Source organism: Pseudorca crassidens, chromosome 2 (genome assembly GCF_039906515.1).
Source record: "Pseudorca crassidens isolate mPseCra1 chromosome 2, mPseCra1.hap1, whole genome shotgun sequence".
NCBI lineage: Eukaryota > Metazoa > Chordata > Mammalia > Artiodactyla > Delphinidae > Pseudorca > Pseudorca crassidens.
The window spans coordinates 157,999,523-158,020,177 of NC_090297.1; the positions used below are offsets into that span (position 1 = coordinate 157,999,523).

The 20,655-nt window shown below is 34.6% G+C and overlaps 1 protein-coding gene across 12 annotated transcripts in view; it reads left to right on the plus strand.

Annotated features, from left to right (window-relative positions):
- SDCCAG8 (SHH signaling and ciliogenesis regulator SDCCAG8) overlaps positions 1–20,655 on the plus strand; it is a 265,774-nt gene that overhangs the window by 90,188 nt on the left and 154,931 nt on the right. For all 12 annotated transcript variants that reach the window (XR_010941422.1, XR_010941421.1, XM_067729496.1 and 9 more), the window contains 2 exons: positions 2,649–2,783; positions 5,636–5,752. Coding sequence is in view for 10 of the 12 variants with exons in the window: in XM_067729496.1 (XP_067585597.1) it covers positions 2,649–2,783; positions 5,636–5,752 (252 nt within the window). In the remaining 2 variants the exon portion in view is untranslated. The remainder of the gene's footprint in view (positions 1–2,648; positions 2,784–5,635; positions 5,753–20,655) is intronic.

A 20,655-nucleotide genomic window follows, 5' to 3' on the forward strand; every position in this document is an offset into this window, starting at 1 on the left:
AGAGAATTAGCCCTATTGGGTAGATTTCTTGGACCTTTGTGTTAGTAAAAGCAGACAAATTTTAATATAAAGTCCAGCTTTACTTTTTATTTATTAGCTTGAAATGAACTTGGGAACATTACTTAAGTTTTCATTTTTTCAACTGAAAGTTAATCCAATACATTCCTTTCCAAAGGGAATTAAAAGATAAAATTATCACACTGCTTAGCACAGGAAGTTAATTTAATAGGGTGTTTGAACAATTAATCATAATATTGTAACTTCTCATGGTTAGTGCTGGAGCAGGTGTCCCTGCTTTCCTAGTGGTAGGAATGCTCATGAGACTTGTAGATTTTCTTTCCTTCTTTTTATTATTTTTCTTCTTTCCTTTCCTCTTACTGCTTAAAAATTTCATTTGTGTGGGAAGCTCTAGGAGAGCAGATGCCTTCTACCTAGACAGATTTTGAATCATTCCCCCATGAACAGTTCTTGCTGTGAGTTTGCCTGTTGGCATCAGTAATGGTCTTTGGTTGCACTAAACCGCTAAGTTTGTTCCTTCAATCAGTCCTTCAATCATCTATTTATTGAATGCCCCCTCTGGTTTGTGTATTTTCTCAGTTGGTTCCCTTGATAATAGCCATTGCTAGAATCCTTAATTCTTGTACCTTTTTTTATGAGGAATGCCACTTTATACCACGTTCAGTACACTAGGGACTGCTTTAGTGTAGAGATTTCTATCAAGCTCTCCCATCCTGGGTGTCCTTGTCTCTTGCTTGCCCCTGTCAAAGTTTAAAGGACTTATCTGATGTCAACACCCTGGACATCCAGCAGTGTTGCAGCTGTCTGTGTTACTTCTGCCCCTGCAACAGATGTGGATGGAGAAGCTCCTGCAGTGTAATGTTGACTTCCAGATGGTGGGCATGGAGAAAAAGAAGGTGTGACAACAGGAGGGGAGGCCTTGAGAAGTGGGTGACAGAAGGGAGCAGACAGGTAGTGGGCAGAGGAATGAAGTGATGGGTGGCAGAGGGAAGGAATCATATGGAAGGTGTATGATTTGTTACATGCTATAGAAACTGACTCAGAATTTACCATTAGCAAAATAAATGTCTGCCCATTCACTTCAAAAAAACCACACAATATTAATATGTTTACTATAGATCCACATAAATAAGTAATCTATGGTTTTTAGTAGCTGGTAATTAAAGTTTGTTATTGTTGTATGGTTCCAGAAAAGCTATAATTACATATTCATAATATGCTTACTCATGAACTTGAAGTTTTAAATTAAGAAAATTCAATTAATATTTTTGATTTGTTACATATAACTTCTTTTGACCTTTAATTTTTGTTTCAGATTGTAATCTGCATAAGGATAGTTTGTAGCTTGGCATTAGTAAAAGTAATTTTATGTGCAAATTAGATTTGTAGCCAATCTCTTGATGAAAGAAGGACATGTAAACAGCCATAAGTTAAATGTACAATTCTCCACAATCCCCAGGAATGTTAATTAATACATCTACCATCTAAATTAGAAAGTAGCTACTGGGGCTCATTATTTTCATGTTGTCAATTTTAATTAGTTGACAAAGGTAATCTTGATTTTTATTACAAAATTTTAGTTATTGATTTCAGTTGTAAAACTGAATTCACACCCATGTTAGTGTACAATGACAGATTTCAAATATTATTTCAAATTTGTTATCAGTTTTTATTTTAGCTGATTAAAAACTGATAGCTATTCCATATGTTTTGATCTGGGGCAAGGTAGCATTTCTTTATCACTTTAAAACTGCTAATACAAATGAGAAATTAATAGCCTAGAAAAGTTTGACCTACTGGAGCAGAGTAAAATCTAATTGCAAACCAAAAGCTATAAAGGTTAAATCTAAGGTCTAGAAAACATTTCTGACCCTGGGAAGAAAAACTAAGAACCTGATATCCATATAGTCCCTCAGAAAAGCCATTTATTCTACTGATTCATTCATTCATCAAACGTTAAACATATACCTGTTGAGGAACATGCTCTTGAGGAACTTATAGTCTAATGAGGAAACAGACAACAAAAAACAGTGTGATGTGTTAAGTACTGTGCATGTAAATAATTTTAGTTGAGAAATAATATATCAAGAAAATTTGAAATATATTTTAGCATGGAGGATAAATTCAGCACCTTTATTCTTGGTTCTACGATAGTACAAAATTTCTAAAATACTTCGTATTTTTAAAAAATACTATTTTATAGTCTTATTGAATTTTTCAGATATTAGGCATATCTTTATAAGGTGGTTAGAAATTCTTAAAGGACATAAAACTTCGGTATTCTTACAGGGTTAGTATAGCATATGGAAGTTTCTTAATATCTGCTGATTGATTCTATTTTTAATATTTAAAAAGCATGGTGACTATAGTTAACAGTACTGTACTGTGTATTTGAAAGTTGCTAAGAGAGCAAATCTTAAAAATTCTCACCACCAGAAAAAAAAGAAAATTACGTGAGGTGATAGTCAAGGGAGATGAATTGAGAATGCAGAGCAATGGAGATACCCAATCCACAGAGAAATGACTTACAGAGAGAGCCCAGTGTCCATGCTGAGACTCTATTAATTCAAGATATTTAAAATATTTTTGTCAAATGACATTATCACTTAGGACTTTTTTTCCTCGTACAGACGTTGACCCTATCTCAGAGTATTGCCCAACTGGAGGCTCAGGTGGAAAAGATTACAAGAGAGAAAATTTCAGCTGTTAATCAACTAGAGGAAATTCAAAACCAGCTTGCTTCCCGGGAAATGGATGTCACAAAGGTACAAAGAGAGAGTTTAGTTTACTAATTACTTAAATATTTTAGTTGAAAATTTTTTCCTAGTGTTAAAAGCTCAAAAAGAAGTCTGGGGTATAAAAATTTTGTTATTTCAAGATAATAAAGGTCCACATAATGGTCATTCAGCAGACATTTACTTATTATCAGCAGGCCCTTTTCTGGGTGCTGCAAATACAAAGATGAATTAGACACAAATAATGTCCTCAAAGAGTTAAGGATTAAGTTGCTGAGACAAAACTGTAAATTAACAAGTTTTATTACTTTAATTATTGAATACCTGATAAAACTTGTACATCTGAATTAGTCAACTAGGAGTAATTTTTTGCATAAGTTTGGTCTTCACAATAATACTAAAAGACATGTATTTATTTATAACATGAAAAGTGTGCTTAACATAATTCTCCATCTCTCATTCTTTCAGACCTGTTCTCTAAAATCAAGATTCTAATACTACAACTTCTTATTCTGTTGGTCCTTAAATTTATACTTTACACTGTGGTATCACTGTGTCTGCACTATGGGCATCACAAACTTGTGAACCAAGAGCTAAAATGCTTAATGATCTTAACTGGCTAAGGTACATGTTTAAGAAACACTAGAAGTCTGTGTAGATTTCAGTAATCATTGCTTTAAAACTAAGTCACTAAATATGGACATGCATGATGTAATAAATTAAATCAATTTATTTTTCATCAGTACATACACAGATGATTTTATTAAAATGCATACCCATTTCATACTGCATTTTACTTCTGAACATATTTTCCTAAATTTGGACACATTTTTAATGCCATTATTGTTTTATAACTCAGTAATTTAAATTAACTTTAATATATATTAGGAAAGGAAGCCTATTTTTTCTTTTTTTTTCCTTGAATTTATATAGTTCTTCATTTGCTTTCTAAAATTCAAGCTAGCTAATGTAGAAGCTTAAAATACCGTATTTGCCAATATAATTGATGTTTGTATGGAGGTAGGGGTAGAAGTAAGGGAACTGCTGCAGAGAGATGGAAATGGTTAACCTGGATTGATAGGTGAAAGGTATGATGAGGATTTTCAGTTCATTATAAGGAGAGAACTTTCTGTTGAAATATGGTACAGTAAAGAATGATTACTTGTCTTTAGAACTGTCCAAAAGGACTCAAGCATCAGAGGAGTGCCTTAAGCCTGCTTCCAACCCTGGGATAATATAATTCTAGTTAAATTTAATTTGTTCATTTATTTTAGATGAAATTTAAGTGTTACAGATAAACTTAGCAAATGCATTTTAAACTGAAATTAGGCAAGGAAACTTTAAAAATAAAATTAAGGGGTACAATCATTTTAAACAGGACCTAATGCTTAGATATTTATTATGTATAATAATTTTGTACTGGTGTTGGGTTTTAAACACCATGGTTGTATAACTGTTATGTTCTGGTATTATAATTGGGGTCTTTAAATTTTATTCCTATATGTAAATCAAATAGATTGGAATAGTGAAGAAAGTCAATTAGGCCTCCTCTAATTTTTTTCTGTAATTCTTAATTTTTAAATTTTATTTAGCTTTAGTAACTTTTTGTGAATTAGTAATATTTTTGAAAGGGGAAGGAGCAACTCTTGCACATTGAAGGTATTTGAATTTCAGATACAATTTGTAGTAATTTTACTCTTTTTTTAGCTTTCTGAGGGTCACTGGGGAGAAGCTTACTGACTTTTTCTTCTGTCTTGTCACTATAATTTTTGAACACAGATTAGTTTATTTTTAACATATTTTTTATTTGAACATAGGAAATGCATATAGGTTTAATAAGATTCTAATACTTCAATAATGATGAAACTAATTTCTAAAATTCTAATGATCATTTTTGGAGAACTACCAAAATTGTGAAGTCTCAAACAGGTATAGCCATTAGATGATACATGATTTTTAAAAACTTGTATTTGTAACTTAGAAGCTGACTTAGCAGATGTTTGTATTACTTGATCTCTCTACAAGTTCTCAGTTATCTCAAAAGTTAATAACTTCTTTATTTAGATTTATCTGCTAGTTGTATTTTCCAAATGTATTTATCTGTCTGTAGATGCCCTGGATTGAAAAAAAAGATTACATAAAGAATGATACACAATTTTAAGATACTGAGTGTGTTTATTATTTAACAATATGTTAAAGTCATTTCACTTACATGTGTATTTTCATTTTATGTTGAATGCCATAGCTATTTTAAAAGCAGAGTGGGCTTAGTTGCAGTCTATGACTTTTAACTTTCTTAATTTAAATACATAGTATTGTGCATGGTAAGATTGACATAATCTGCAAAGCCTACGGTAAATACCAGCTGGGTAATACTCTACTCATAAATATTGATAATATAGTCTATTAGCAGAGAGAAAAATACCTTTATAAATTTCCTTAAATAAAAGCCTAACTGATAAAGAGTTTAAAGGAAAGTTTTTAATATAGAGTATCTGTATAACCATGACAATTTGAATGAATAATGACATAGCTTAATATTTTAATTACTAATTTTACCTAGTTAAAAGCAAGATGATAGTGCATTTTAGATAATATGCAATTGAAACTATTATTTTACATGAAAAATCTTGTATATATCATTTAAATTCCCTGGTTATGCATTTCTTTATCTGTCATTTGAAATTGTAAGACTCAATAACATCTGATACTGCCTCCACATCTTAACAGAATATATTGAATATGCTAATAGAAAATGCCATTCTTAGAAAAGTTCTATTGTGTTTTATTTATATGACCTCTAGGGGGCACCAAAAGATCTAATTGCAGGCCTTGCCTGGTAGATTCCAGCAGCTATTGATCTAGTTTTTATAATCTAACAGGTGTGTGGAGAAATGCGCTATCAATTGAATAAAACCAAAATGGAGAAGGATGAGGCAGAAAAGGAGCACAGAGAGTACAGAACAAAAACTAAAAGGGATCTTGAAATTAAAGATCAGGTAAGATTTGATACAAGCGTAACTGCAGCAATTAAAGACATAACTAATGTTTTTTTCTGAAATGGTTATGGTTTTATTCCTAAGTCATTCATTTCTATTATATTGTTTCTAACTAATGGAATGATCCAATTTATACTGTTAAAAGAATTTCATCTACAGTTGCCTAAAATTATCACCTTTCACATGAAATTGTGCGAATACAACTGCATGCATATGAAATTACAATCTGACAGGTCATAAATATACATTTGGATATGTGTATCTATTACTTACAAAAGTAAAAGAAAATGTTCTAATGTTCATTTTGAACCTAAAATATATGTACATAAAGTTCTTTAAAGATGCCAACTTGAATCCAATTTTAAGTGAAAAAGTTTAAAATTTGTGAGATGAGATGAGTTGATATGTAAATATGTCAATCAAATTGATCGTTGGCAGAGTGAAACCAGTTTTAACTAAGATAACCATGAATACGTTTGCTCAGGAAACCTAAATACAGTAAAATTGGAAATGTTAGGAAAAAAACTGCTACTTACTTCAATTTCAGTTTGAACAGATGTTTTACATTATATCTTTGTTGAGATCATGTAGATACTTCAATTTTAATTGACAACATGGATAAAGTTTTTAGAGAGGCAGTTCTAATAGGCTGACTTTTGATTTTCTAATTTTGTTATAGTACAAAACATTGAACGCTTTCATTCTTTTTATTCAGTGAAAGCAGGTTGAGAAATCTATTCAATTAAAATAAGACTGAGTTCTCAGTGTCATTATTTTAAAGAAATCACTATGGTTTAAAAGTGAGTAGTCCTAAATAAATTTTTTTGAAATATATTTCTAGTTCAACACTTTTTACCGTATTTTCCAACATATCTCCCTTTCAACCCAATCAACTCTTCTATGCAAATGATGCAAAGACAATTGGGAAAAGTATTGAAAATGAAAGTGATAATGAAATTTAGTACAAAAAGTTTTTCAAGTTGTAGCTGAAATCCCTGGCATTAAATTAAAATCCAAACAACCAAAATCAAATTATGCTTTTGTATCACTATATTCAAAGTGTTCTAAAGAGTTTTAAATTTTCAGAAGAATTTTCCTTGTTAACATGTACAAATAATGAAACTGTTGATATTTCATTCCATCCAGTTGGGGGCGTGCCTGATAGTGGAATTAAAAATCCTTTCTATCAGGAACTGAAGATCTAGGATTACTAACCGACACAGAACTTTCCTTTTCTGATATATTATACGACTTTTTAAAAAAAGTATCATATTGGCATGCTCACGCATTATTATATACCTTTTCTGTTATTCTGTAGCATCTGCCAGCATAACATTTTGGACTAACTGGAAAAATACAGTAAGGAAGTGTCTCTGAGCTATTTCAAAATTACATTTTAATATTCTAGGGGAAAGAACACTATAGGAATAATAAGATTATAATATCCCTTGTAAATGAATAGCATGTGTAGAAGTATTTGTAATATTTGTCTTTTAGTGCTATATCTCATTTTAATTAACCACTAATGAGGTGGAGGCTAAAGTTGCAGGATTATAAAAGGAGCAGTTTTCATTTGTAAATATTTCCTGCTAAATAGTGAAACACTGACAGTTTTTATAATGATTTTAGTATTATTTTTAGATAGAGATGTGCCTTTTTAGGATGTCAGAGATGTGATGTGCTTATTAGTATTTTTTCTTGGACATAATTTGAGGAAATCTTATACGTATTCCTTGTAACTATTTTGTATTGAATAGACAGTTTCAAAAAAAAAGAAAGTAGTGGTGTCTCATTCCATTGATGATCTGGAGTAGCAAAGCAGCAATTGTTCTTTGGTCTTTCAGCCGTGACCTGACCTTCTGTCTTTATGACTGAAGAGCTACTTTGCTTGGCCACCATCTGCACTCAAGAGAGAAATTTACATTTAACTTTTAAAAGCTGGGCATGTTGAATGTTTATCTGAAGTACCTATAATAATATAAAGCGTATTTTACTTTTAAAGTGTTACATATCATGCAATTCAGAATAACAAGAAGGCTATCTCTATGTTTACAAAAAAGGGGGGTTCCTTGTAATATAGTCATTTTATTTATATTTTTGTTAATCTGGCTTCTTACATTTTTAAAGTAGATGGGAACCTGTCAGATTGGAATGTGGTGAGAACAAGAGCTTTTTGATGTATACAAAATAGGGCAAATGGTTGACCACCCAAATCATTTTCCTTGTGACCCAAGCCTTGACTCTGGCATAATTAGAAGGAAAGGTTAGGAGAGTAACAATGGCAATCTCTTCCTCCCATTTTCTCCTTTTCTTTTTTTTTTTTTTAATGTGTTAGGAACTGATGGGCGGATTATCCTTCCCATCAACTCCTTTGTATCTCTTCAGTTTAGAGAGCTCCTGTCAGCCTCAGAGGATGCTTCCGGCACTAAAAAAAAAAAAAAAAAAAAGACATTTGGTATGAAGGAGAATGAAAAATCTGTGCCCTGATTTTTATTAGAAATTTTTTGTAGGCAACAGTTATACATATACACACACTCCATTATGGGAATTTAAAGACATATATGAAGATAAAGAGACTATTATAATGAATTCCCACATCTCCATCACCTAGGCTCGTCATTTTGCCAATCCTATTCCATCTACCTCACATTTTTTTCTCTCCTTCATCTTCACCTTCATTGTCATCTTCATCTTCTTTGTCATCTTTGTCATCCTTTTCTTCTCCATCTTCTCTTCCTCTTCCTCTTCTGTCTTCCCTCTCTTCTGCTTTTGCTGAAGTATGTAAAGCAGATCTCAGACATTGTGTTATTACCCATAAATGCTTCAGTGTGCATCTACGAAGGATTTTTTTTCACAATCACTATGTCATCATCATACCTAAAAATATTAATAATTCTTTAATATCCTATAATGCCCAACCCATATTCAAATACCATCTCTACAGTGTTTGTTTTACAGTTAGTTTATTCAAATCAGGGAAACCTACGTTTTTGTATGTTAGAATGTTATGGTGTTACCTTCTCTAATAGGAAATAAAGGGAAATCTTAGAAAAGTTTCAACTTTCTTTGTTGTTATCAATAAATTTCATGCATAATGTTTTGATTGTGCTTTACATTTATAAAGTACCTCATCACCATTCTAAGGAAATGAGTTAATCCTGTAGCAAACTGTCTGAAGGAAATGGCTACCTTGCAGCAACCCCAATCATCATATTCTGAAAGGAGGCCCTTAGTCTGAAATCCAAAATACATAATTAATTTCAGAGCCTTACATTCAACATTTAGGAAGACTGCAGGAAACCTGTTATTACCCTGGCGGTATGAAGGTTAGCTGACTCTGAAATGAGTGATGCATAAGTGGAATTTTCTTTATTAGCTTCCATTTTGGTAGATGAGTCTCAGAAGATGATTCTTTACAGCCCCTAATCTTTGATCAGGGCCTAGTACCAAATGAAAACACAGGGCCCTTTGTTCAAAAAGCAGGAAAAAAGTGATGTTAAAGGTACTGAATTACAAAATGTTTTCCTTTCTCCTGCAGGCAGCCTTTCCTCTCTCTCTCTCACTCTCTCTCTCTCTCTCTCCCCTTCTCCCTCTTCCTCCCTCCCTCTGAATGTCGTGGTGTTTTTATTTGCTATTTAATGTTGGACTCCCTCCAGCACAGGGATATTCATGGTGGGGGGAACGCAGACCCCCATAGGTGCCCCATGACTGAGTGTACAGATGAATCCATGGTTTCTAGGTTCTCCATGTCACTAGCCACAGAACCCATACACCATGCCCTGGTGGGGAGGGGAGAGAGTCAGTCTTCTCCATCCCAAGGTGGTCAGCTGGGCAGCCCCCTAGAGACTGCAGCCTCCACATAGGGAGACACTTGGTACAGGGGTCAGAGTGGGCAGAGGCTCCATGCTGAGTCCGTTGAGTGTGCTGTAGTGCTTCCAGGCGGGAGGAGGGATAGTCAACTCCATGTCCTACCCTCAGGCATTAGGGGTGTACACACTCAACCCAACCTTTCCCAGGCTCACATCCAGGCTCTTGCCAGAGGTAAAGGATAACGGCAGAATGAATGCCTCCCCCTAACACTGCCATGACCTGGTCCCACCCAACATGGAGAGCAGCAAGGTCCCAAGGCAGGGGCCAGGAAGAGGAAGCTGGAAGGGAACAAGTGTCCAAGAAGTGCCCCAGGGCTGCCATGAGTCAGTGGAGAGACAAGACCACAGATGTGAGTGGGGCTTCCATTGTACCATCAGACTTCACCTATAAAACACAAATTCCAATATAAAATCATTAAGAATTTTAAGACGTTGACCACAGAGCATTAAACTGCAAGTTCAGGGCCCTTCTAAACACAGGGCCCTGTATGAGCACACTGATCACATGCCCAAGAAGCCACCATGGCTATGGGGATAGGCAGACAGAGATTTGGTGTGCTAACGCACACATATATACTCCTACTTACATATGCAGATATGAGTGTGTGTTTAACATGCACAGGTGTCCTGTATCTGTAAAAGAAGGCTGGCCAGCTACAGAGTATGGGCCAAATCTGACCTGCAGTCTGTTTTTACAAATAAAGTTGTAGAAGAGGACAGCGACACTCATTTGCTGATGTATTGTCTACGGCTGCTTTCCTGCTACAAAAGCAGAGCTGAGAAGTTGTGGCAGAGACCCCATAGCCCACCATGACTGAAATACTATCTGAGCCTTTAGAGAAAAAGCTTGCCAACCCGTGCCCTGAGTATAAAGATAAAACTTTGTTTCCCCTGCCCTGCTAGAGTGTGGAGTTCTGAGATTGAAGACTTATCAATCTTAAATTATAACTTAATGGTTTTAGAGTATTTTGAAATACAGAAAACGTGCCTGATCCCTGGTCTCTTAATCATCTAATGGCATCAGCAGGTGAATATATGATTGGTTATAGTCTTATTATCTTATTATTAGTGGCACATGGCTTAAAAACTGGCTTGGATGAGAACACACATATACATAAATAAATTGTTTTATATTACAACATTTTTAGGTTGGTTCAATTTCTTTCAGAGATAAAAAGACTTTCTTATCAGTATTGTGTAATTTATAACTTTGGAGTTGTGGCTAATACTGAGTAGGAAACGTTGAAGTTCAAAATTACCTGAAGGGGGTAATCAAAGCAAATATTTAAGGCTAGAGCACATACACAAAAGAAATAGATCAGAAAATTTTGGCTAGAAAATTAGCACAAAAAAAGGTTTGAGTGTTGCTCGTACCTACAGCAGTATGACGCCACACTTTAATGCTGACATTAAAAAATGTGGACTGTATCAACACAGGAGTTATTTCCTAAGTTCAGTTGAATGAATTAGATTGTTGGGAGTAGTACAGCTATTTTGTATGGCTTTGTGTAAATATGAGAGGAAGCCCAACACGTCCTAAAGGTTAAGTCCTACGTAAGGCCAGAGAAATAAAAGTAATAAAGAAAAGTTGAAGAATTGTACCTTTCTACTTAGAGAAGACTAAAGCATTGCTTCACTGTCTTTAAGGACTTGACAGATAATTTCAAGGAGAAAGTTAAACACCTGTTCTCAGTCTTTAGTATGGATAGAATAAGAACAAAGAGATTTAATCACAGCAACTGGAAATCACAGCAGCCTGAAATAACTTTCTGACAGTAAGAAGATTGAAATAGATTGCTACAACAGGCCATGGAAGTTTCTTCCCTGAAATTTTTAGTTTTAAACGGTAGCAGTAATATGCTTTACCTAAAGACCCAGCTAATGGACCTCTGAGGTCCATTGTCTTTTATTTGATTCTGGAAACATCCTAGGAATATTTCACTGTATGTGTTAAACTGGCTAGTAGTGATATTTGTCTTTTCTACTCGTAATTTAGCAACTACAGATTAAAGAAAAATCCTGTTCGTCTCTGTTCTCTCTTATGTGTCTGTAATGCTGTATACTCTCTTCAGAAGGCTTTTGGGGAATATATTGAGATAATGGATGGCTTCTGAGAGCTAGATTTCAGAAACTATCCAACTACCACCTGCAGTCTCACTTCTATCTCTAAAAAATGACTGGGATTGGGCCACTTGGGCATGCCGTTAGTACATGTAATCACTTGGTCCTGGTGATGACAGAGTTGCTCTCCAGTGTTCTTCACACCGTCTTTCAGTGCTGGAGGCTTAGCACATTCGTTTCCCTGCTTCTCACTCAGACCACAGCCATTCGAGAGGGCTTGGCCTGCCCAGACCAGAATGCTAGGCACTGTGGGGTGATAACTAGAAGACCCAGGTCCTGCCCTTAGGGGGTTTATATTCTAGTTTAAGAGACAGAGTACACATTTGAACATGCCTTAAAAATACTTGCAAAGTAGCATATCGACAAGTGCAAATTAATGTAGTGTGAACTTCATGCTGGCTACAGCCCATAAGAGGGAGAATCTGGTTCCATGTGTGTGATGCAATAAAGCTTTTTTTTTTTTTAAATAGCATCTTCCCTAAGTATGCCCTAAAGCATTGTTCATCATACTTAGATAAATTTGTGTTCTTATCACAGGCTAACCAAGAATTCTGAGAAAATTCTTCACCCTGGCATATGTCTAATAAATCAGCTTCTTTTGTTCTTGTGCTGTGTGATGCTTGAATGGAACAAATAGGATTTCATAAATAATTTAAAATATCTCCATTTTATAAAATGTTATCAACTTACTATTTTTCTAAAACACCAAATAAAGTTAATTTCTCCATTTAAGATTATAATTATGTTTGTAAGTTCAGAAAATTAGCAGTAAAAAATTGAGTTTGATTTTTTTGAACAAAGAAACAGTTCCAAATCAATCCAGTGAATAATACCAAGTTGCAGATCCTTGGGGCATTTAGCATTAGTAACTTTAATAATGATTTGGGCCATGGTTTTAGGTGGCAGTATATGTATATCTCATTCATAAAACCACCATGGAAATTCGTATGTTCAAAAAAGTCATTTGATTTTCCAGCAAAGATGATGATGCTATTCACCATAATAATATATTTTTTAAAAAATCAAATATGCACAGAAACAATATATATGAAAGTAGCAATATAGGGCTATTTAGAGATAAGGGCACAAATAAGAAACAAAACAAGCCATTTTAGAAATAATATACCTTATGGGATAAATATTTAGAAATAAATGTGTGCCTTTGGATAGGAATATAAAACTATAAAGTGAAGTCAAGAAATATTTTTGTGTTTTAAGGAAGTCATAAGATTCATCAACTATTGGTCCTAAAGAAATACAGTTTTTGCCGTGTTTCAATTTCAGTGGATGATTCATATTTCGGTCCTTAAAAAATTTGTGCATGCTTATTTTGACCTTAAAAGTTGACCCAGCCTTCTAACCTTACCGGTTATCTTCTCTGATTACCAAGTCTGCAATTATGGTGACTACCAGGTGGCAGCAGTTCTTTGAATATGTTTCCATGCAGGCCGGCAAACTGAGTGGTATTAGACATAGGACAGCTACAGATGCTTTTTTTTTTATAAATATTAGTACCAATATCCAGTATAAATATTACTAATTACTACATATGTATACATTTAAAAAAATATTGTATAAACATAGACACATTCACAGAAGCCAATAATTCCACCACCCAACAGAGCAAATTGTTTTCATTTTTCTGTTTTACCTTCTACTTTTTGTCCATATGCATATATAATATTTTCAAGTAGTAAACATAGCATAGATGTAATTTTGGTTTTTGCTTTTTCCACTTAACAATATCTTAAGCATTTTATGTGTTGCTGCCTTCTCTTCATAGATCACTTTAATATGGCCATTTACATGTACTTTCAAAGGAAAGTGATAAGTCATATTTTGAAGAGAACAGATATGTTATAAATTTAGAATCCTTTTGCCCTAAGTTTCACTCGTTTTTTTGTTTAACTCAATAACCATATATTGCATGCACTATGCTGGCCTAGAATGAACTTCTGTTCTTAAAAAAAGGGAGTATGTAAGACAGGTTTGCAAATAAATATATGTCAAAGAACATAATAACTATCATTAGCAAACTACCGAAGGGTAAGATGATTTAGGAGAAGGAGAGAGGACAAACTTGAAGGATGGTAAGGATATTGCCCACCATAGATGGGAGACGAAGGCATTTAGGTTGGAAAATGGCAGCTTGAGCAAAGGAATGGGGATAGGCGCACAGGGGAAGGAGGAGGTGTTCAAGGAATGCCTGTGTCTTTTGATTCCATAGCATACTTGTATCACTGACCTCAGTATCTCAAGTGCCACGTCTCTGTTATAAAAGATTGCCCATAGAAAAAAGTCTTCTATAAGGTTCAGAATCCCAAGTAATTGCCTACTTATAACATGCTGCATGTCTTACAGTCAGGCACAGAAGTCATATTATATTTTGGGAATATTTGCATAAGTTTTTCGTTTCCTTTGTAGTGTTTTCTATGTAATGAGACAGTTTTAAGATTTTCAACATCATTTTCAGATGACATACAGCAAAGTGTCATCTTATTAACAGTGTTAGAATCAAGTAGGATTAGTTTTCTAGAAATAAAAGAATTGACAGTTACTTTAACGATTTGTAGAAGATTTGCACATGACTAATAATGGAAGGTGAAACACAGAGTGTACAGGGTAGTATTTTACCTGTGGACTGTGAGTCCAAAGACTTGATTTGACTTTTCAGCTAACTTCCTGAGCAAACCTCTCAGAGCCTCATTTTCTTTCCCAGTGAAATGAGAAGCTTGGATAAGTGAAAGCTAAGGTTTTCTTTATGTCTAAATGCCTGTGTTTTCAGAAACATAGGAAATATTTCTCTGTTGTTCTTACTTATGAATTAAGTATTAATAAAATCAGTAAAATTACATGGAGTCTCAAGTGTCATTCCAAATTTCCCATTCACTCTGATTTTATAAAAATGACACTTCTGTTATGATAAGAATGAAATTTTACTGTCATCAATTTTAGCTTATATTCTTTTCATTATGATGAGTAGTAGAACAATAAAACATCTAGCCTTTTAAACAGTTGAATTTAATTACAAGATAGATACCATTTAATCTGCAATAAGGATTAAAGTCCTAGTCTGAATTAAGAATGAAGGTCTATTGGAAGGATTTTAGGCAACAGCAAACTGCCCAAGATAGTATTTTGGAAGAGTAGTCACTTTTCAGGAAGCCTGCAGAATTAAATACCCTTAGTCAGAGTTTCGTATCTGTGTGAACCCATGACCCCTGGGAATAAATTGGTAACTCCTTTGGAGAAAAATGGCATTAATAGTTAATGCTTTCACTTTCAGTTTTTCCTTGGTGCTCTCATCAATACAGCCATGGAGTGAAATGCTGTGGCAATTCTGGATCTAGATGACCTAGAATATGATCATATTTTTTTGTATTTTGATTTTTTAATCATCAGAATGAGAACAAGTTTTTAATTCTCTTAGAGATTTCACATATCCCTGGCATGTTCCCCTGACCCTCACTGGAGTACAATGTGAGAGGCTGCCCTAGACATAGATTCTAGATATAACTGCAGACTGCTCATGACTATTAATAAATTGCAAGATGTTTAGATTTTCATGCTACTATTCTTAAGAGATGGTCAAGGTAATTTAACCCTTCTTGGTGTTAACATCTATATTTAAGTGGCTCACTTACAGTAACATTTAGATTTTAAAGAAAAGACAAGAAAGCAGCAGTGTCCTTATTTCTGACCTGCTTTCTGACTTCCCTGAGAATTTTTGGCATTCCCTGTGGAGAATAGAAAATTCTTTTCTGTATGGAATCTCCCTACTTACAACTGAAGTTCTGATATTCATTCATATTCATCCTGTCTCTCTTTCTCTCTTCTTCCCCTCCACCCCCTGTCACCACCGCGCCCGCCCCCAGCCATGGTAATAAAACATGCAAGTAATAGCATTGGCCTGGCTTCAGAAGTCATTAGTCAACTGTGGTTGAAATTTCCCCATAAAGTACAAGGGAATGCTCATGTCTTAGAGAGAGTGGCAGCCAAGGAAAAGGGGGAGGTGAAAACTTTTAGGGAAATCTTAAGAAGATGGAGGAGAAAGAACTGTTGAATTCTTTGACATGAAAGATTGTCCCATCATTGCAAGTACTACCTTTTCTTTTAGGTCCTTCTTTCACTTGTTCAGAATTATCTGCATAGAAATCTGAATTCACTCATTTAAAAAAAATTATTGAAATACAGTTGATTTACAATGTGTTAGTTTCAGGTGTGTGGCAAAGTGATTCAGTTATATATATATATATATATATATATATATATAAAACTACATATATAGTTATATATAGATTCTTTCCCATTATAGGTTATTACGAGATATGCTATACAGTAGGTCATTGTTGGTTATCTGTACATGTAGTCGTATGTACATTTTAATCCCAAACTCCTAATTTATCCCTCCCCCGCTTTCCCCTTTGGTAACCATAAATTTGTTTTCTATGTCTGTGAGTCTGTTTCTGTTTTGTAAATAAGTTCATTTGTATCATTTTTTTAGCTTCCACATATAAACGATATCATATGATAATTATCTTTCTCTGTCTTACTTCACTTAATATGATAATCTCATCCTGAGAGGTAATTGTCATATCCTAATTTGAATTAGAAACTTTAGGGTGTCATTTTCAACTTGTCTCTACACTTACGTTTATCATAGAAAAATAGGGCTGGGGCAGTGTTTCTTCCCTAAGTAATTGAAAGTCCACTGTGTGTACAGTGATTGAAGCTGTTTAAGGGCTTATATATCAAGAGCCAGATGTTTTGGTCTAAAAGGGATTTAGACAAATGGATGAATCAAATATCTATTTATATATTTAAAAATCTAAGGACAAATATCTTTGTGTGTGTGTATATATACAGATATATGTATGTATGTGTGTATATATATATAGATATAGATATATGGCACATATATCTCACTAATACATAATATAAGAAGTGTGACTTACTGATAAGCAGACTTTTCTTGAGCAGAGCCTGAAGTCTCTAAATGCTGAATTTAGGATACCTTTGACTTACTTCATCAGCCAGGAGAGAACAAAGGACTCTTGAGTTGTTCCAGTTATAAAAACAAGAAAAGGAGAGTAGAGGAAAAGGAAAAAAACAAAGTAGGAAGAGAAAATGAGAAAGATTTTAGAAGGCATTCTAAAGACATTTACACTAAGAACAACTGGGCTTTCACCTCTATTTACTGTTTCACATTCAACTATAACTTAGAAGGGGCCAACACGACCACAGATCCATCATTATATTCTATCCGTATTTTCAAGAGGGATCCATAATCATGGATTTTTTTAAACTGTAATTGCTATAGCTCCTTTTCGCCACCCCCGTTTCCCCCAACCATTGCTGGTTGTTAAGAGTAACTTAATATAGCTTGGCATTTTTCAGAAGATGCTTTCTAACCACATAGCAATAAAATTCATGAAGGTAATTTTTATCTTTAGTCTCCCTTGTTTCAGTGGCTTCATATGAAGGATCAAAGGGAGGACATCAGATAGTAAAGGGCAGTAGCTTGGTGGGTACTGAGAACCAAAAAGACTTTAATGACTTAGTTTGGCCCCTTCATTTCATAAATGATTAGACTGTGAGTAAGCTGAGAGTTAATACCTCATTTTAATGCATTCATTTATCTAACTAATAGTTACTGGTAACCTATTAGGTGTCACTAACAAATAGGTGCTGGGGTTGCATTGAAAAATAAGATATATGTATTGCTCATACAACTCTTATGGTCTGGTGAGAAAGTTGAATGTGATAAGATGAGGGCTCAGTGGAAGGGTAGCTTACTTTGGTGGGAGAGAATTCAAAAAGATTTTACACAACAGTCAATCAGTTTTCAACATGGAAAATAAGAAAGTTCAATGGGTGAAAAATAGTTTTTCAACTAATGGTGCTGGGAAAACTGGATATCCACATGTAAAAGAATGAAGTTGGGCCCCTACTTTATATTATATATAAAAATTAATTCAAAGTAGATAGAAAGATGTGACTGTAAGAGCTAAGCTTACAAAACTCTTGGAAGAAGACAGGCATAAATCTTTGTGAACTTGGACTAGGCAATGGTTTTCTTGGATATGACACCAAAAGCATAAGCAACCATAGAAAAAAATAGATAAATTGGATATCATCAAAATTAAAAACTTCTGTGCTTCAAAGGACATCATCAAGAAAGTGGAAAAAAGCCCCACAGAATGGGAGAAAATTTTTACAAATTACCTATCTGATAAGAGACTTGTTACTAGGATGTATAAAGCAGGCTTACAGTTTAATAATAAAAAGATAAACCATTTCCAAAGCAGGCAAAGAATCTTCATAGATACTTTTCCAAAGAAGATATACAAATGGCAAATAAGCACATGAAAGGATGCTCATCATCATTAGCTATCACAGAAATGCAAATCAAACCGAAAATGAGATACTACTTCACACCTGCTAGGATGGCTATAATCAAAAAGATAGATAATAACAAGTGTTGACGAGGATGTGGAGAAATTGGAGCCTCACACTGCTGGCAGGATTATAAACTATGCAGCTGCTTTGGAAAATAGTCTGACAGTTTCTCAAAAGTTACCCCGCAATTCTACTACTAGGTCTATACCCACGAGAAATGAAACATGTCCACACAAAAACATGTTCATGAGGGACATCCCTGGTGGGTCAGTGGTTAAGAATCCACCTGCTAATGCAGGGGACACGGGTTCAAGCCCTGGTCCGGGAAGATCCCACATGCCGTGGAGCAACTAAGCCCATGTGCCACAACTACTGAGCCTGCACTCTAGAGCCCGCGAGCCACAACTAGTGAGCCCGTGTGCCACTACTACTGAAGCCTGCATGCCTAGATCCTGTGCTCCGCAACAAGAGAAGCCACCGCAATGAGAAGCCCACACACTGCAACGAAGAGTAGCCCCTCCTCAGCGCAACTAGAGAAAGCCCGCAGGCAGCAACGAAGACCCAATGCACCCAGAAATAAATGAATAAATTTATTTTTAAAAAAACATGTTCATGAGTGTTCATATCAGCATTATTCATAATAGCCCCAAACTGGCAACAACACAAATGTTTTTCAACTAATAAATGGATAAATAAAATGTGATTATCTATATCTATGTCTATACAGCTATATGTTGGCAATAAAAAAGAATGAGGTACTGATACATTCTGCAACATGGCTGAAATTTGAAAACATTATGCTAAGTGAAAGAAGCTTGTCACAAAAGACAACATATTGTATAATTTATATGAAATGTCCAGAATAGGCAAATCTATAGAGACAGAAAGATTAGTAGATGCTTGGGCTGAGTGGGTTGGGGGCAAATGGGGAGTACTGCTAATGGGTATGGAGTTTCTTTTGGGGTGTTAAAATGTTCTAAAATTGATCAAGGTGGTGGTTGCACAACGCTGAATATACTAAAACACATTCAACTATGTACTTTAATGGGAGAGTTGTATGTAAATTATGTCAATAAAGCTGTTATTTAAAAAAAAGATTCTACCATGAAATTCATATTTCAACCTAGTCTGGAGGGGAACAGAGAGAGTGGGAAGGGAAGGCCATTCAGGCAAAAGGGACAGAATATGCAAAGACACTGTTCCATATACACCTGGAGGGCAAAAGGAGGCATAAGAGATGAGGATAGAAACACTGAGCCCCAGAAAACTATTATTTGCCAGAAGTGTCTGTAAACTACTATGAAGTCAGAGTCCATATATTATTCATCATTGTATCCCTGGTATCCAGCTCAGAGAAGGCCTACCGTAAGTTTTATCTGTTAGTTCAATGAATGAGTAAATGAATGCCTGAGTGAACTAAAGAATGAACTTTAAATAATTAGTAATAGTACCTAAACTAGATGACAGATCCTCTAACTCCTAGTTTACCTTTGTTGTGCTATATCAGGCAGAAAGTTTTTTTAAAGTTTTTACTTTTATACAATTCAAAAGGTTACTTTCCATTTACAGCTATTACAGAATATTGGCTTTATTCCCCGTGTTGTACAATACGTCCTTGAGCCTACCTTACATTCAGTAGTGTGTACCTCCCACCCCCCACACCCCTGCATTGCCCCCGCACTGGTAACCACTAGTTTATTCTCTATATTTGTGAGTCTGCTTCTTTTATGTTATATTCACTAGTTTGTTGTATTTTTTAGATTCCACAAATAAGTAATATCATACAGTATTTGTCTTTCTCTGACTTATTTTACTTAGCATAATGCTTCCATGTCCATCAGATTTCATTCTTTTTTATTCCATTGTGTGAATATATATATATATATATACACATATGTACCACATCTTTATCCATTCATCTGTTAGTAGACACTTAGGTTGTTTCCATGTCTTGGCAATTATAAATAATGCTGCTGTGAACATTGGGGTGCATGTATGTTTTCAAATTGGTGTTTTTGTTTCTTTCAGATATATACCCAGGAGTGGAATTGTTGGGTCATATGGTAGTTTTAGTTTTAACTTTTTGAGAAACTTCCATATTGTTTTCCACACTGGCTGCACCAATTTATATGCCCATCAACAGTGTACAAAGGTTCCCTTTCCTCCACATCCTTGCCAATATTTCTTATTTGTAGACTTTTCGTTTATAGCCATTCTTACTGGTATGAGGTGTTATCTCATTGTAGTTTTGATTTGCATTTCCCTGATAATTAGTGATGTTGAGCATCTTTTCATGTGCCTCTTGGCCATCTGCATTTCCTCTTTGGAAAAATGTCTATTCAGTTTTTCTGCCCATTTTTTAATTAGGCTGTTTTTTTTTTTTGATGTTGAGTTGTATGAGCTGTTTATATGTGTTGGATATTAATCCTATATTGGTCATATCATTTGCAAATATGTTCTCCCATTCAGTAGCTTGTCTTTTCATTTTGTCAATGGTTTCTTTTGCTGTGCAAA